The sequence below is a fragment of the Rhinolophus hipposideros genome (assembly GCF_964194185.1).
Source record: "Rhinolophus hipposideros genome assembly, chromosome: X".
Classification (NCBI taxonomy): Eukaryota; Metazoa; Chordata; class Mammalia; order Chiroptera; family Rhinolophidae; genus Rhinolophus; species Rhinolophus hipposideros.
Window position 1 is genome coordinate 50,748,961 of NC_138046.1, and position 12,627 is coordinate 50,761,587.

The 12,627-nt window shown below is 39.4% G+C and overlaps 1 protein-coding gene across 2 annotated transcripts in view; it reads left to right on the forward strand.

Annotated features, from left to right (window-relative positions):
• Positions 1-12,627, forward strand: part of MORC4 (MORC family CW-type zinc finger 4) — a 65,367-nt gene that overhangs the window by 44,314 nt on the left and 8,426 nt on the right. For both annotated transcript variants that reach the window (XM_081042150.1, XM_081042149.1), the window contains exons 12-14: positions 5,575-5,643; positions 6,031-6,082; positions 7,467-7,639. In XM_081042150.1, coding sequence (XP_080898276.1) covers positions 5,575-5,643; positions 6,031-6,082; positions 7,467-7,639 — 294 coding nt within the window. The remainder of the gene's footprint in view (positions 1-5,574; positions 5,644-6,030; positions 6,083-7,466; positions 7,640-12,627) is intronic.

Sequence of the window (12,627 nt, forward strand, 5' to 3'; positions counted from 1 at the left end):
AGTTTATTCTTTCTGTTCTTTCTTTCTGTTGCAATTTTAAAAGGAATTGTTTTTTTTTAATTTCTTTTTCTGAGATTTCATTGTTAGTATATAGGAATGCAATGGACTTTTGTACGTTGATTGTGGAGCCGGCAACTTTACTGTATTCGTTTATTGTTTCTAACAGCTTTTTGGTGGAGTCTTTAGGGTTTTCTATATATAGCATCATGTCATCTGCAGAAAGTGACAGTTTAACTTCTTCATTCCCAATTTGGATGCCTTTTATTTCTTTTGCCTGATTGCTCTGGCAAGGACTTCCAACACTATGTTGAAAAGCAGAGGTGATAGGGGACAGCCCTGTCGTGTTCCTGAACTAGAGCAATGGGCTTCAGTATTTTCACGTTAATTATGAGATTAGCTGAGGGTTTGTCATAATGGCCTTTATTATGTTAAGGTATTTTCCTTCTATACCCATTTTATTAAGTGTTTTAATCGTAAATGAATGTTGTATCTTGTCAAACATTTTTTCTGCATCTACTGATATAATCATATGATTTTTGTCCTTTATTGTGTTTATGTGATGTATCACATTGATGGATTTGCGGATGTTGAACCATCCTTGTGCCCCAGGGATGAACCCCACTTGGTCATGATGAATAATCTTTTTAATGCATTGTTGTATTCGATTTGCTAGACTTTTGTTCAGGATTTTTGCATCTGTATTCATCAGAGATATTGGTCTGTAGTTTTCTTTTTTTGTGTTGTCCTTACCAGGTTTTGGTATCAGGGTAATGTTGGCCTCATAAAATGAGTTAGGGAGTATTGTCTCTCTTTAATTCTTTGGAAGAGTTTCAGGAGGATAGGTATTAGATCCTCTTCGAAGGTTTGGTAGAATTCCCTAGTGAAGCCATCTGGTCCCAGACTTTTGCTTTTGGGAAGGTTTTGGATGACTGATTCAATTTCCTTACTGGTGATCGGTCTGTTTAGATTTTCCAATTCTTTGTGATTCAGCCTAGGAAGGCTCTGGGTTTCTAAGAACTTGTCCATTTTTTCTATGTTACTGAATTGGGTGGCATATAGTTCTGCATAGTATTCTTGGATGATCCTTTGTATTTCTGTGACATCCGTGATAAATTCCCCCCTTTCATTTCTGATTTTGTTTATTTGTGTCTTTTCTCTTTTTATCTTAGTGAGTCTAGCTACGGGTTTCTGAATTTTATTAATCTTTTCAAAGAACCACCTCTTTGTTGCATTAATATTTCTATTGTCTTTTTCATCTCTATTTCATTTAGTTCTGCTCTGATTTTTGTTATTTCCTTACTTCTGCTGACATTGGGTTTCATTTGGTCTTGTTTTTCTTGTTCTTTAAGGTAGAACATGAGGTTACTTATCTGGGGTTTTTGTTGCTTCTTCAGATAGGCCTGTAATGATGTAAATTTTCCTCTTAAACTGCTTTCACTGCATCCGAAAAATTTTGGTGGATGTATTTTCATTCTCATTGGTTTCTATGTATCTTTTGATCTCTCCTCTTATTTCTTCTTTGACCCAGTCGTTCTTTAAAAGTATGTTGTTTAATCTCCACATAATTATGTTTTTTCCTGCTTCCTTTTTGCAGTTCCTATCCAATTTCAAAGCCTTGTGATCAGAGAATATACTTCGGATGATTTCACTCTTAAATTTGCTAAGGCTAGTTTTGTGTCTCAATATATGGTGTATCCTTGAGAATATTCCATGTAGACTTGAAAAGAATGTATAGGCTGATGTTCTAGGATGAAGTGCTCCGTAAATGTCAGTTGTCCATTTCATCTAATGTGTCATTTAGGGCTGCTATTTTGTTATTTATTTTCTGTTTGGATGATCTATCCATAGCTGTCAATGATGTATTTAGGTCCCCTAGTATAACTGTGTTTTGATCGATTTCTCCGTTTTTTTCTGTTAGTAGTTGCTTGGTATATTTCGGTGCTCCCTGATTGGGGGCATACATATTGATGACTGTTATGTCTTCTTGTTGTCCACTCCTCTTTATCGTTATGAACTGTCCGTCTTTGTCTCTTGTTACCTTTTTTTTATCCTGAAGTCTGATTCATCTGTTATCAGTATGACTACACCTGCTTTTCTCTGTATACCATTTGCTGGGAGTGTCAATTTCCACCTTTTCACTTCGAGTCTATATTTGTCCTTGTAGCTGAGATGTATCTCTTGGAGGCAGCATTTGGTTAGGTTTAGTTTTTTGATCCAGTTTGCTACTCTGTGCCTTTTTATTGGTGAGTTCAGTCTGTTTACATTTAGGGTGATTAATGATATTGAGGATTTCCTATCATTCTATCTTTGGTTTTCTGGTCGGACTGTGTCTCCATTGTTTCTTTTCCTTCTTGCTGCTATTATTTCAGTGTGGTAGTAGTCTATGATATTTCCCTTTGTTTCTTCTTTTATTATGTTACATATTTCAGTTCTGGATTTTTTTTGAGTGGTTACCATCAAGTTTATGTAAAAAAAGTTTTATATTTAGAGTATTGTAATTTCTTCAGCATACTTACATTCTCCATTCCCTTATACCTGTTCAGACCTTTACTCTTCCCCCCTTTTATGTTTTGGTTGTCACAAATTATCTCTGTTTATGCTATGAGTTGATTTCTGCGGTGTACTCAGTAGCAAGTTGGCTTTTTCTTCTTTTTCTTTAAGGTTTTTTTTTTCTTCTTTACATTGTCTGTTATGTTTAAGTGTATATTGTCTTATTTGGTGTAGAGGTTGCCATTTCCTGCTTCAGTCTGTTTGTTTGTAATACTACTCATGGTGTTGTATTCTTTTGTTTTTTGTTTCAGTTCGAATAGCCTCCTTCATTATTTCTGGTAGTGCAGGTCGTGTGTTAGAAAATTCCCTCAGCTTCTCTTTGTCTGGAAAGATCTTTATTCTTCCTTTATATCTGAAGTATATCTTTGCCTGATATATTGTTCTTGGCTTATACTTTCTGTCTTTCAATAGCTTGAATATTTGAGTCCACTCCCTCCTGGCTTGTAGAGTTTCTGCTGAATAATCTGATGATAACCTAATGGTTATCTTCTTTTCCCTGGCTGCCTTGAGGATTCTTTCTTTGTCGTTGATTTTAGACAACTTCAGTACAATGTGCCTTGGAGAAGGCCTGTTGGGATTGAGATAATTAGGTGTTCTATTTGCTTCTTGGATTCGAGGATCCAGTTATTTACACAAGTTTGGGGAGTTCTAGTCGACTGTTTGAATATACTCTCTGTTCCCTTCTCCCTTTCTTCTCCTTCTGGTATGCCCATTATTCTTATATTGCTCTTTCTGATGGAGTCAGAAAGTTCTTGTAGAGTACTTTCATTTCTTTTAACCCACAAGTCTCTCTCTTGTTCAATCTGTGTCATTTCCAGATTTCTATCTTCGATGTCACTGATTCTTTCTTCCATCTGGTCAACTGTACTACCTAAGCTGGTTATTTCATTCTTCATTTTTCTATTGAGTTCTTAATCTCCAGAAATTCTGTTTGGTTCTTTTTTAAAATTTTAATCTCTTTGGTAAAATGTTCCTTTTGTTGTTTGTGTTTCTGAGTTCATTAAACTGCCAGTGTGTGTTTTCTTGCATCTCGTTGAGATTTTTCAGAACTGCAATCTTGAATTCTCTGTCATTTAAGTCACATATTTCCATGTCTTTAAGTTCATTTTCTGGAGACTTTTCCCTTTCTTTCTGAGCTGCCTTGTTACCTTGGTTATTCATGGCAATTAATGAATTATTATTTCTCTTCCTAGACATCTACAGGAGTGGGTTCTACACCAGGTTTATAGGAACAGGTCTTTCTTTTGTTTTCTAATAGTTGTTGGTAGAATGTTTTTTATTTTGTCTCTCACTGTAGCCTTTTATTTTCATTCACGCTGTAGTGTTATAGTTTCTCTGCACTGTTCCAATTTCTCACACTGTGGGGGGATTCCCTGAAAGGTGGGTTTCTCCTCTGTGAGTAGGTTGCCTGGGTCTCAGGGTACCACCTCCATTGGGGGATATGGAGAGCTTCTGAAGTTCCGAAGCTTTTCCTGCACCTGATTCAGGGACTGTGTGTTTCAGCGGCTCTGTTTGCCCCTTTAGGAATCCGCTCAGAAAGGTCAGCATGTGGAGGCGGGGTGGTGGGGGTTGTGAGAGGTGGCCCAGAGCAATGACGGCGACCACCAGCACAGCACGTCCTGCTCCCAGGGCTCCTTCCCCTTCACCAGAACTAGTTGTGCTGCGAGTCCTTGGCTGTGGGCCACAGTTCTCAGAACTGCAAATACTCTGTTCATTTGATCTGACACTGCTGCTGTTCCGCTTCTAGCACCGGGCAGGTGGAGGTTTGGTGAGCTCTGGGAGGGTAGGGAGGGGGCGGCTAGGCTCTGAGCCTAAGGCTTCCATCCTCTTCTTGGCAGTGAGGGCTTAAACTGCCGTTTTCATCTTTCTTCCCTCAGTCTTTGCTCTGAGGTCTCTGCCGCAAGCAGTTGGTTTAGCCGTGTTATATGCTGATCCCTCAGGTGGGACTATGGGCCATAAGCAGAGCACTAGCAGTCTGAGTTCTTCCCTCTCCTTCAGCTGCGGTAGCACCGGAGGGCAGGGAGCTTCGAGCTCCTGTCTGCTCTTGTGTGGCTGGCGTCTCCGCACTTCCTGCTTTCTTCTTTCCCTGCTCGCCCAATTTGCTCACCTTTAGATGATTTCAGTTGCATGTCTCTTAGTCTTGCCTGTCTGCTGTGCAGGGAGTCCTTTGAGGAATTATAGTTGTTCAGTTTGTTGAAAATTACAGGGGGGATTTCAAGAGGCTCATCTCACGTCACCATTTCTATGACCACTGTCAGATATCTCCTATCAGTTTACACTTCGTCCAGGAGACATTGCCTTCCAGGATACTATGTCCCCTTATAAAATGCGTATAGCATAATGTTTCCAATTATTACTCATTTTTATTTATTTGTAGGATTACTCTTGACCATTGACTATATTTTGAAAAACTGCTTTCAGTTTTTATTCCTCTCAAATTCTCTTCTCGTGCTTTACATATAGCAAATATTTTCATTTATAGAATTCTCCTTTTTTTTTCTTTTTTAGTCTGTGTTCTGTTCTTTTTATGAAGTAAATTCCTAGTCCCTTATTGCTACCTCTGATTTTCTTCAGGTGTCAACACCTAGTTTAGGGATTCTCATGCTTCTGTATGGCACCTTGGGTAATACTTTCTAGTAAATGAGAAGCAAAAGACGTAGATTCTAGTTTCAGCAATACTGTCTTTGTGTGGAACCTTAAGCATGTCTCTCTTGTGCTTGAACTTCACTGTATAAACATAGAGATTATGCTTCATGCTGTCCACCATCATAGGTAATTTGTAGCTGTTAAGTACTTTGAATGTCTTGGGAGAAAGGTGATTCGGCACCAAAAAGAATTAGATGATGGTATGCCTTGAAATAAGGATTGGTAAATGTTAACCTTCTCACAGGTTTTGTGATGTGGGTGGAATATGACTCTGTAATGTTAGAGGGTTGTTAACCTGCCATAGTTGGGTGGAACGTAAAGGGTAAAAGTGAAGGGCATATTTTGTTTCTGAAAGATAATGTCTTCTCTGCACTGCAGGAGGTGCTCTGTTCCAGAAGAACAAGAACTCATTGATGAAGATCTGTACTTGAGCAAAGCTAAGAAACAGTTGAGTATGCCTAAGGTGGGGCTCTAGGTCGTACAGTAGGGGAGCCTGACTCTTCTAATAGGATGGGGGAGTTTTGAGGAGAGAAATGATTTTTTTTTCCTTTGGGGTTTTCAATGATTTGCCTCCTCACCTCGCTGTCCCACCAGTTCTTTATTCTTCCAATTATCTCCTAATTGTCTCAACTAGTGCTTGACTTTAGTCTCTCTCCCTTCCTGCCCTTCTCTCTTTTGATGAAGCATGTGACATCTGTCTTTGGTAGCTGAGTTCAGGAAGGCCCACATTATTTCTAATTTGGAAGGAACATTATAACAAATCTACAATTGGTAATCCATTTCAGACTGAGAAATTTCATAAATGAACTAAATAGCACTTTTATCTTCTCCTAGAGATCAAACTGTTGAGAAAAAGAAGGTGCCAATGGAAAATGAGGACCACCAGGTAAGAGACAGTCCACCCTCTTCCTTTTCTCACACAGAATTTTCCACAACAGAGGCCATAGGTTGAAGGAAGCAGCAATCTTGAAAGCTGCATAGAAATAACGAACCATTTCTTCTGGTGGTCTTTTTTTTTTTCATGGAATCTTTTGATTTTGCCTTGATCTGCTGTTACTCATGTTCAGATCACCAAAAGTAGAAGAGCCAAATCATTAATTTCCCAGACTTGGATTCAGTACTGATTCTGGACAGTGTGAATGTCACCTTCAGTGTCACAGAATTTTCAGACTTCTGTTCCATCCTCATACAGGCTGCTCCTGTTGAGTGTCTGATTTTCCTCAGTCTCCTTTCTTCCAGGATTCAGGGGGTGATTCTTCCTCCCTCCTTTTGGGAAGAAGGGGTGGTTCTTTGTGCCCCTACCCTATCCCTGCTTTCAGGCTGGCTGGCTTTATAAAGACTCTGCTGTTTTGAATTTTCAGGAGCACTGTCTCTCGGACATGGTTGCCCAGCTCCGGACGCTGAAGGGTGCAATAAGGTTGGCCGTCCTTTCAGGGACACTCCTTTCCCGACAGCCACCATAGCACCCATGTATCTTCCCCCAACCCGACCCTGTCTTTCTGCATGATTTTCCTGTTGACCCTCTTTCCCAGAGATATCTGCTAGTCGCATGTTAGATTCACCTTCCACCCACTCAGTCAGGGTTGGTCAGACTGGTGAGGATAGAGGCAATTTAATATTAATTCTTCTGACAGTCTACCGTGACCTACATATGTGAATATTCAGGTTTTGTGCCCTAATGTCTTGGCTTAATGGTCTGATATAGAGACTGGGAGATTTCCTAGGACTGCCCTGTCCTCATTCAGTTTACCTCCCCTTTATATTCCTTCACCTTCAGCATTCATACTGTTTTCATAAGCTGGCTCTCCCACAAGATTCCCAGATGCATGTGTCTGTGTGTGTATACTATGAATAAATGTTAACGTCTTGCATGCATTTCTCCAAAACCAGCACCGATACATGCTGCAATGCTTTTTCCTCTGCCCCTAACCTCATCACAGATCTTAGAGGAGTGAAAACCCAGCCTTAAACTGGGTCACAAGAGCGAATAAGACACTGACTAGGGGGCCTGGGTTATGTTGTGGGTGGGATGACTCTAGGAGCCAATAAGTGAGTTGGGGAGGTCTGTTGGCAACCAGCTGATAAGGTTATAAATGAACGTGCCTGGGTTCAGTGTTCTAGTGTACATTACTGTGTGCTGTTTGTTTTGTGTAGGAAACAGTTTCTTTTTATTTGGCCAAGTGTTCTTTCCTAGCATCAAAAGGATTGACTCATCCTCTGGTGTTTAGTTTGAAATTGGGATTTTTACAAATCATTTCTTTTTTTGCTAGGTATTCACTAATCCACTGAAGATCCCTGCTATTCAAGGTATGGATGAATTGAATAATAAAACAATTGGATATGAGGAAATTGATAGCCCTAGCCAGCTTCCATCCGTTGGAGAAGAAAGCAGAACACCTCTTCAACTTAAGTCTCTGGATTCCAGCGTTTTTCAGTTTTCCAGGTGGGTAGAAAACATAATCTGTCTTTAATAGCAAGTCTCAGGCTCCATTTTCCTGCAAAGTAAGTTGGTATGGTTCTCATGTTGATGTTATTCCTAAGGCCTAACATGAAATTCAGAAAGAGAAACACTATTTGAGATTAATAGAATTGTGTGCTGCATGTCTCCCCAGGTTTTTCAACATTACAGCTACTATGTCAAATCTGTCCTTTTTTTTTTTTTGAGGTGATCATCTGACCAATGCTCTTTTATGTATTCACATTATGCTGTGTAATGAAATAATGGACATGAAAACTCTGAAAAGAATAATGTGCTGTGCAAATGTAAGGTGAAGTTACATAGATAAGCAATGTTTCTCTCCTTAAGTTTAGGAATACTGAAGTCCCCTGGGGCCCCATAGGCCTAGCACACGTTGGCCACATACAAAAATAACTATTAGAAGTGTGCCATTAAGTAAGCCTTCTAGTTCAGTTTTCCAGAGTTAATTATTAGTATAAGTTTAGTTTTGGATCTCACTTGTTCATCTTCTAGCTTCTCATCAACAGAAAAGAACATACTTTTTCTTTTTCTTAAATATCTGGAGCATTGGAAGCACTGAAAGATATGATTGCCCCTGTACTGTCTGCCATGAGACTGAAACTCAGGATCCTTAACTAAGACTTGCTTTCTCCTCTCTGTTATGCTTCTTTCTTCTGGCAAAGCCAAGCCATAGGGCAGGTAGAGTTGCTGTCTAACAGTAGAAACTTATAAGTATATATACTTATCAGTAATGTGACTGTTACATAGTGGGTTGTGAACTTTTCATTGACCCTCTTCAGTTTGGATATCTTCTTAACATATTGTAGGATACAAGCAATAGAATACATAATAGGGTAAAAATGACTCCTTTCCGCCCCCAATATTACTGATTTTTGTCCTTGTTTCTTGCTTCTTAGGTGGGTCTTTTCAGCTTCTCATCTAGACAAACATCTCTACATTTGTGCAAGTCCCCTTTTCAGTGATTCTTCCACAATTAAGCCCTGTAGATACTGGAAAAACCCCATGACCCCCCTGAACATGAACAAAAAGTCTCAAGAGGAAGTAAGCTATTAGGAACAAAACTAATAAAACTCTAAAAGAATTAAGTGAGAATTTGTATGACAGCATCTAGAGGTACTCACTAACTAATGATTGAATTTGAGTCATATTGAAGGAGCAATTTCTAAGATTGAACTGTGCAACAAAGGGATAAGAAATACAGTCTAGTCAGTCTCACGGGCTTGAGCCTAATTCTACTCTGTTCCCATCTATAGTTTTCCAACTCCCTTTGTGGATTGGTAGGGATGTACAGTAAAGTGCTGTATGTTTTTGAAGTGCAGCGCTACCTTTTTCCCTCAGTCTCTGAGATAGACTTGTATCAGAATTGCCACTGGAGCATCAAGGTGTCATTGCTCTTGAATGCTACACGTTCCCTGCTGTGACCACTTGCCCTTTTTCTTCCCTGTTTCTTTTATTCTTTGTACTGGTTTTTGGTAACCTGAAGGCGATTACAAATGCTAACCTATGCATGTGGGTGTATTTTATGAGGGAAGTATATCAGTACATCCTTTGGGTGGCATATTTCATCAGTCTTTATTGAGATTTCTGTGTGAGTTCATGGAACTGCTGTACCCAGCGTTAGGTTTTGGCTATAACAGACAGGTAAAGCACTTTGATTGTTCATGTGTAGTTTTAATTTGAGAATAATACTCTTTCATGCGAAAGAGATATGTGATAATTGGTGTTACTGCTGATATCATGTTTTATGTAAGGTCAGTAAATGATGATTATGTCATTTCAAGCTACACATATAGGGCAATTCTGAGTGATTGGAAAGAGTCTGCCTTTTCATAAGGGAAAATGAAGGTGTTCAAGAGTTCAGTGAAATATACAGGGTTTCCTGATAAAAACAATGTTAACAGAAGAATACATTTAGTTAAGAGTTACAGAGATCTCCCTTGTTATTATTAAAACCTGAAGCTGATAAGGGTCCTTGGATCATGTAGTACAGCTCTCTAACTCTAGATAAAATAAAGCCTACACGATCCAAGAGAATTTTTAACATTTTTGTGGGGTAGGTTATATGACCTAGTAAGGCTTCACGAGGTGTCATTGAAAACAGCTTTGTGAGTCTCATAAATCGAGCAAGGGGAGGAGAGCACCTGCAATAAAGAATAGGTTCAGCCAGTATGAAACAGGCATAACTTTTCAGGGAAAGACAGCTTATTTATGTTAAAGGAAATCATCCTTTTCTGTTTACTCATTTTATATATATTTGAGTGCTTACTGTATGAAAGGCAGTGTTCTAAGGCAGCGATGGAATCAAAGATGAAGGAGCTTATGGTAATCAAAGATTTATATGTAAGTATCCCCAGTGCATGCTAGGTTTCCTATGAGTAGTACAAACTAAGGTCTAAAGTAGCCATAAGCATATGGACAAAGGAGAGAATTAGTGGCTGTAATTTATTTACATATTTAGAGACCCTTTGAGTAAGCTGTATGTCAAAGGCTACTTTGTTCATGTTTAAGAGGATAACCAAAAAAAAAAATCCAAATTATACTGTAACTGTGGAAGGAAAGAAGAAACATTCTATGTTTAAAGGAATATTTGAAACAACAAACACGAGGTAGAAAAGAGCAATTTTTAAAATGAATAAGTCGATTCAGGGGCCAGTATTAACATTTTAAAATATGATCTTTGAGAGAGACTTCCAGAATGGAGACGTGAGAAGTGCAGTGGACACTTTCACCAATAAATAATCATTTAACTGGAAAAAATTATTTTAAAAAACCCAATCATTCTGAGTTCCTGGAAATTGTCCTAGGAGCATACAGCAAATGGAGAAACATTTATTCAAAAAAAATCTATTAAATCTCAGCATATAGACTGCTCTGATCCTCCTCCAAGCTGTATTTTATGAAAACTACGCAGCAAGCTCTAATCCAGGTGGGTGTGGCCAAGAAGTTGGAGGTGCCCTCTAACCCCAGCTCCTAGTCTGGAGCTGTGGTTTCACCTGGGAGGGGCAGACCGCCAACATTTCTCATCTCTCCCACTTCTGTCTTGCAGAAGCTCTATTCCAGGCAGACCCAAGAAGGACTGGGTCTCTCTTCTCCCAGCCAGCTTTCTCTTTCTTCATGCAGCCCCCACGCAGGGCGAAAACACTCACTTAGGGACAGCATGCTGACAATCCCGGGCCCCTATTGCTCCAGCCCCAGCTTTCTTATAGGGCAGGGGTTCATCCCAGAAGGAGCAAGCTGAAAACCATCCTGGCAGCTATTCATAAAAAAATAAGATTTCACTCTGGGAGAAGTTGGCCACTGTTCCTGCCCCTATCTCTTGCACAGTGGTTCTACTTAGGGAGAGAGGCAGGCTTTAAAGATGAAGAACTCCTAATCTCTACCTGAGAGAACTGACTTTATGTGGAACAGATCATGGAATATTCTATTCCTAATGACATCATAAAAAATAATGGAAATCTTGGTGGAGAACAATTAAGAGGGCACTCATAGCTCTACAATACAAGCAAAATGGCCAAGTCATCAGATGTTTGGTAACAGAGAGAACCAAGGAAAAAGATAGTCAAGATCTCTTCTGGGATCCCGGTCAACCCTGGGGGTTAGGAAGGTTGTGCATAAACACAAGGCCGCACCCCCTCTGGAGCAATCGCACTAGGATATAAGGTGGACTTCAGAGCAGTCCCCAAGCCTCATACAGATCAAACAACAAAGGGCAGGTGCCTCAATGGCACTGGGGGTTTAAGTACAACTGCTAACCAACCACTGGCTGAACAATAAGCTGCTTTGACCCAGGGGCATGTCCTAGTAAGCAAGGCTTAAAAATAAAATTACACATATCCCTGGTGGTCTGAAAGACTGTGTGCATACTCAAGGCTGTGCCCTCTCAAAAGTGGCTGGAGAGGGAAACTCCATTACCTCGCTAAACACGTAACTTCCTTGAACTATGATAGCAGCCTCTATGCCACACATACATCCAGTGATAAAGGGTAAAAATCTTAACTAGCTGACAGGGCTTAGGCCCAACCTTTGGCCAATAAATGGCTTATGCTGACCCAAGAGTGACTCCTAGGTTGCCAGGTAAACCATAAAAAGCAAGAAAAATGTGAGGAGGAACATCAGAGGCTGCATTCTGCTGGAGAAATATTAGGTTGGTCAAAAGTAGTTGTGGTTTTTGCAGTTGTTTTCAACCTTTTAAACAGCAATAACGTTTGTACCAACCTATAGATTTCATGGGGTCAATTCAGCCAAGTCACTAAATAAACAACCAAGCAATCTCAACCCTTCAGGGAAGTGGGATCAGTGTCCAGAATTGCTGTTCTATATTATCCAAAGTATCCAACTGTCAACAAAAATTATGAGACATGCAAAGAAACAGGAAAGTGTGACTTGTACATAGAGACAAAAAAACAAACAACAAACAAACAAACAAAAAAACTCAGATGCTCTTGAAGAGACCCAGATGTTGGATTTAGTAGACAAAGACTTCAAAACAGCCATTATAAATATGTTCAAAAGACAAAAGGAGACTATGTCTCATCAAGTGGACAATATCAGTAAAGGGACAAAATTATTTTTTTTTTATTATTGTAGCCCGGTAGTACAAGCAAAAATCAGGGAGTGTGATACCTCCAGTATTGTTCTTTTTTTTTAATATTGCTTTGGCTATTCTGGGTCTTTTGTGGTTCCAAACAAATCTGATGATTTTTTGTTCTATTTCTTTAAAAAATGCCATTGGGATTTTAATGGGGATTGCATTAAATCTGTATATGCCTTTGGGTAATATGGCCATTTTAACTATGTTGATTCTTCCAATCCATGAGCACGGAATGTCTTTCCATTTCTTTGTGTCTTCTTCAATTTCTTTCAAAAATGTCTTATAGTTTTCAGCATATAAATCCTTCACATCCTTGGTTAAGTTTATTCCTAGGTATTTTATTCTTTTTGCTGCAATTGCA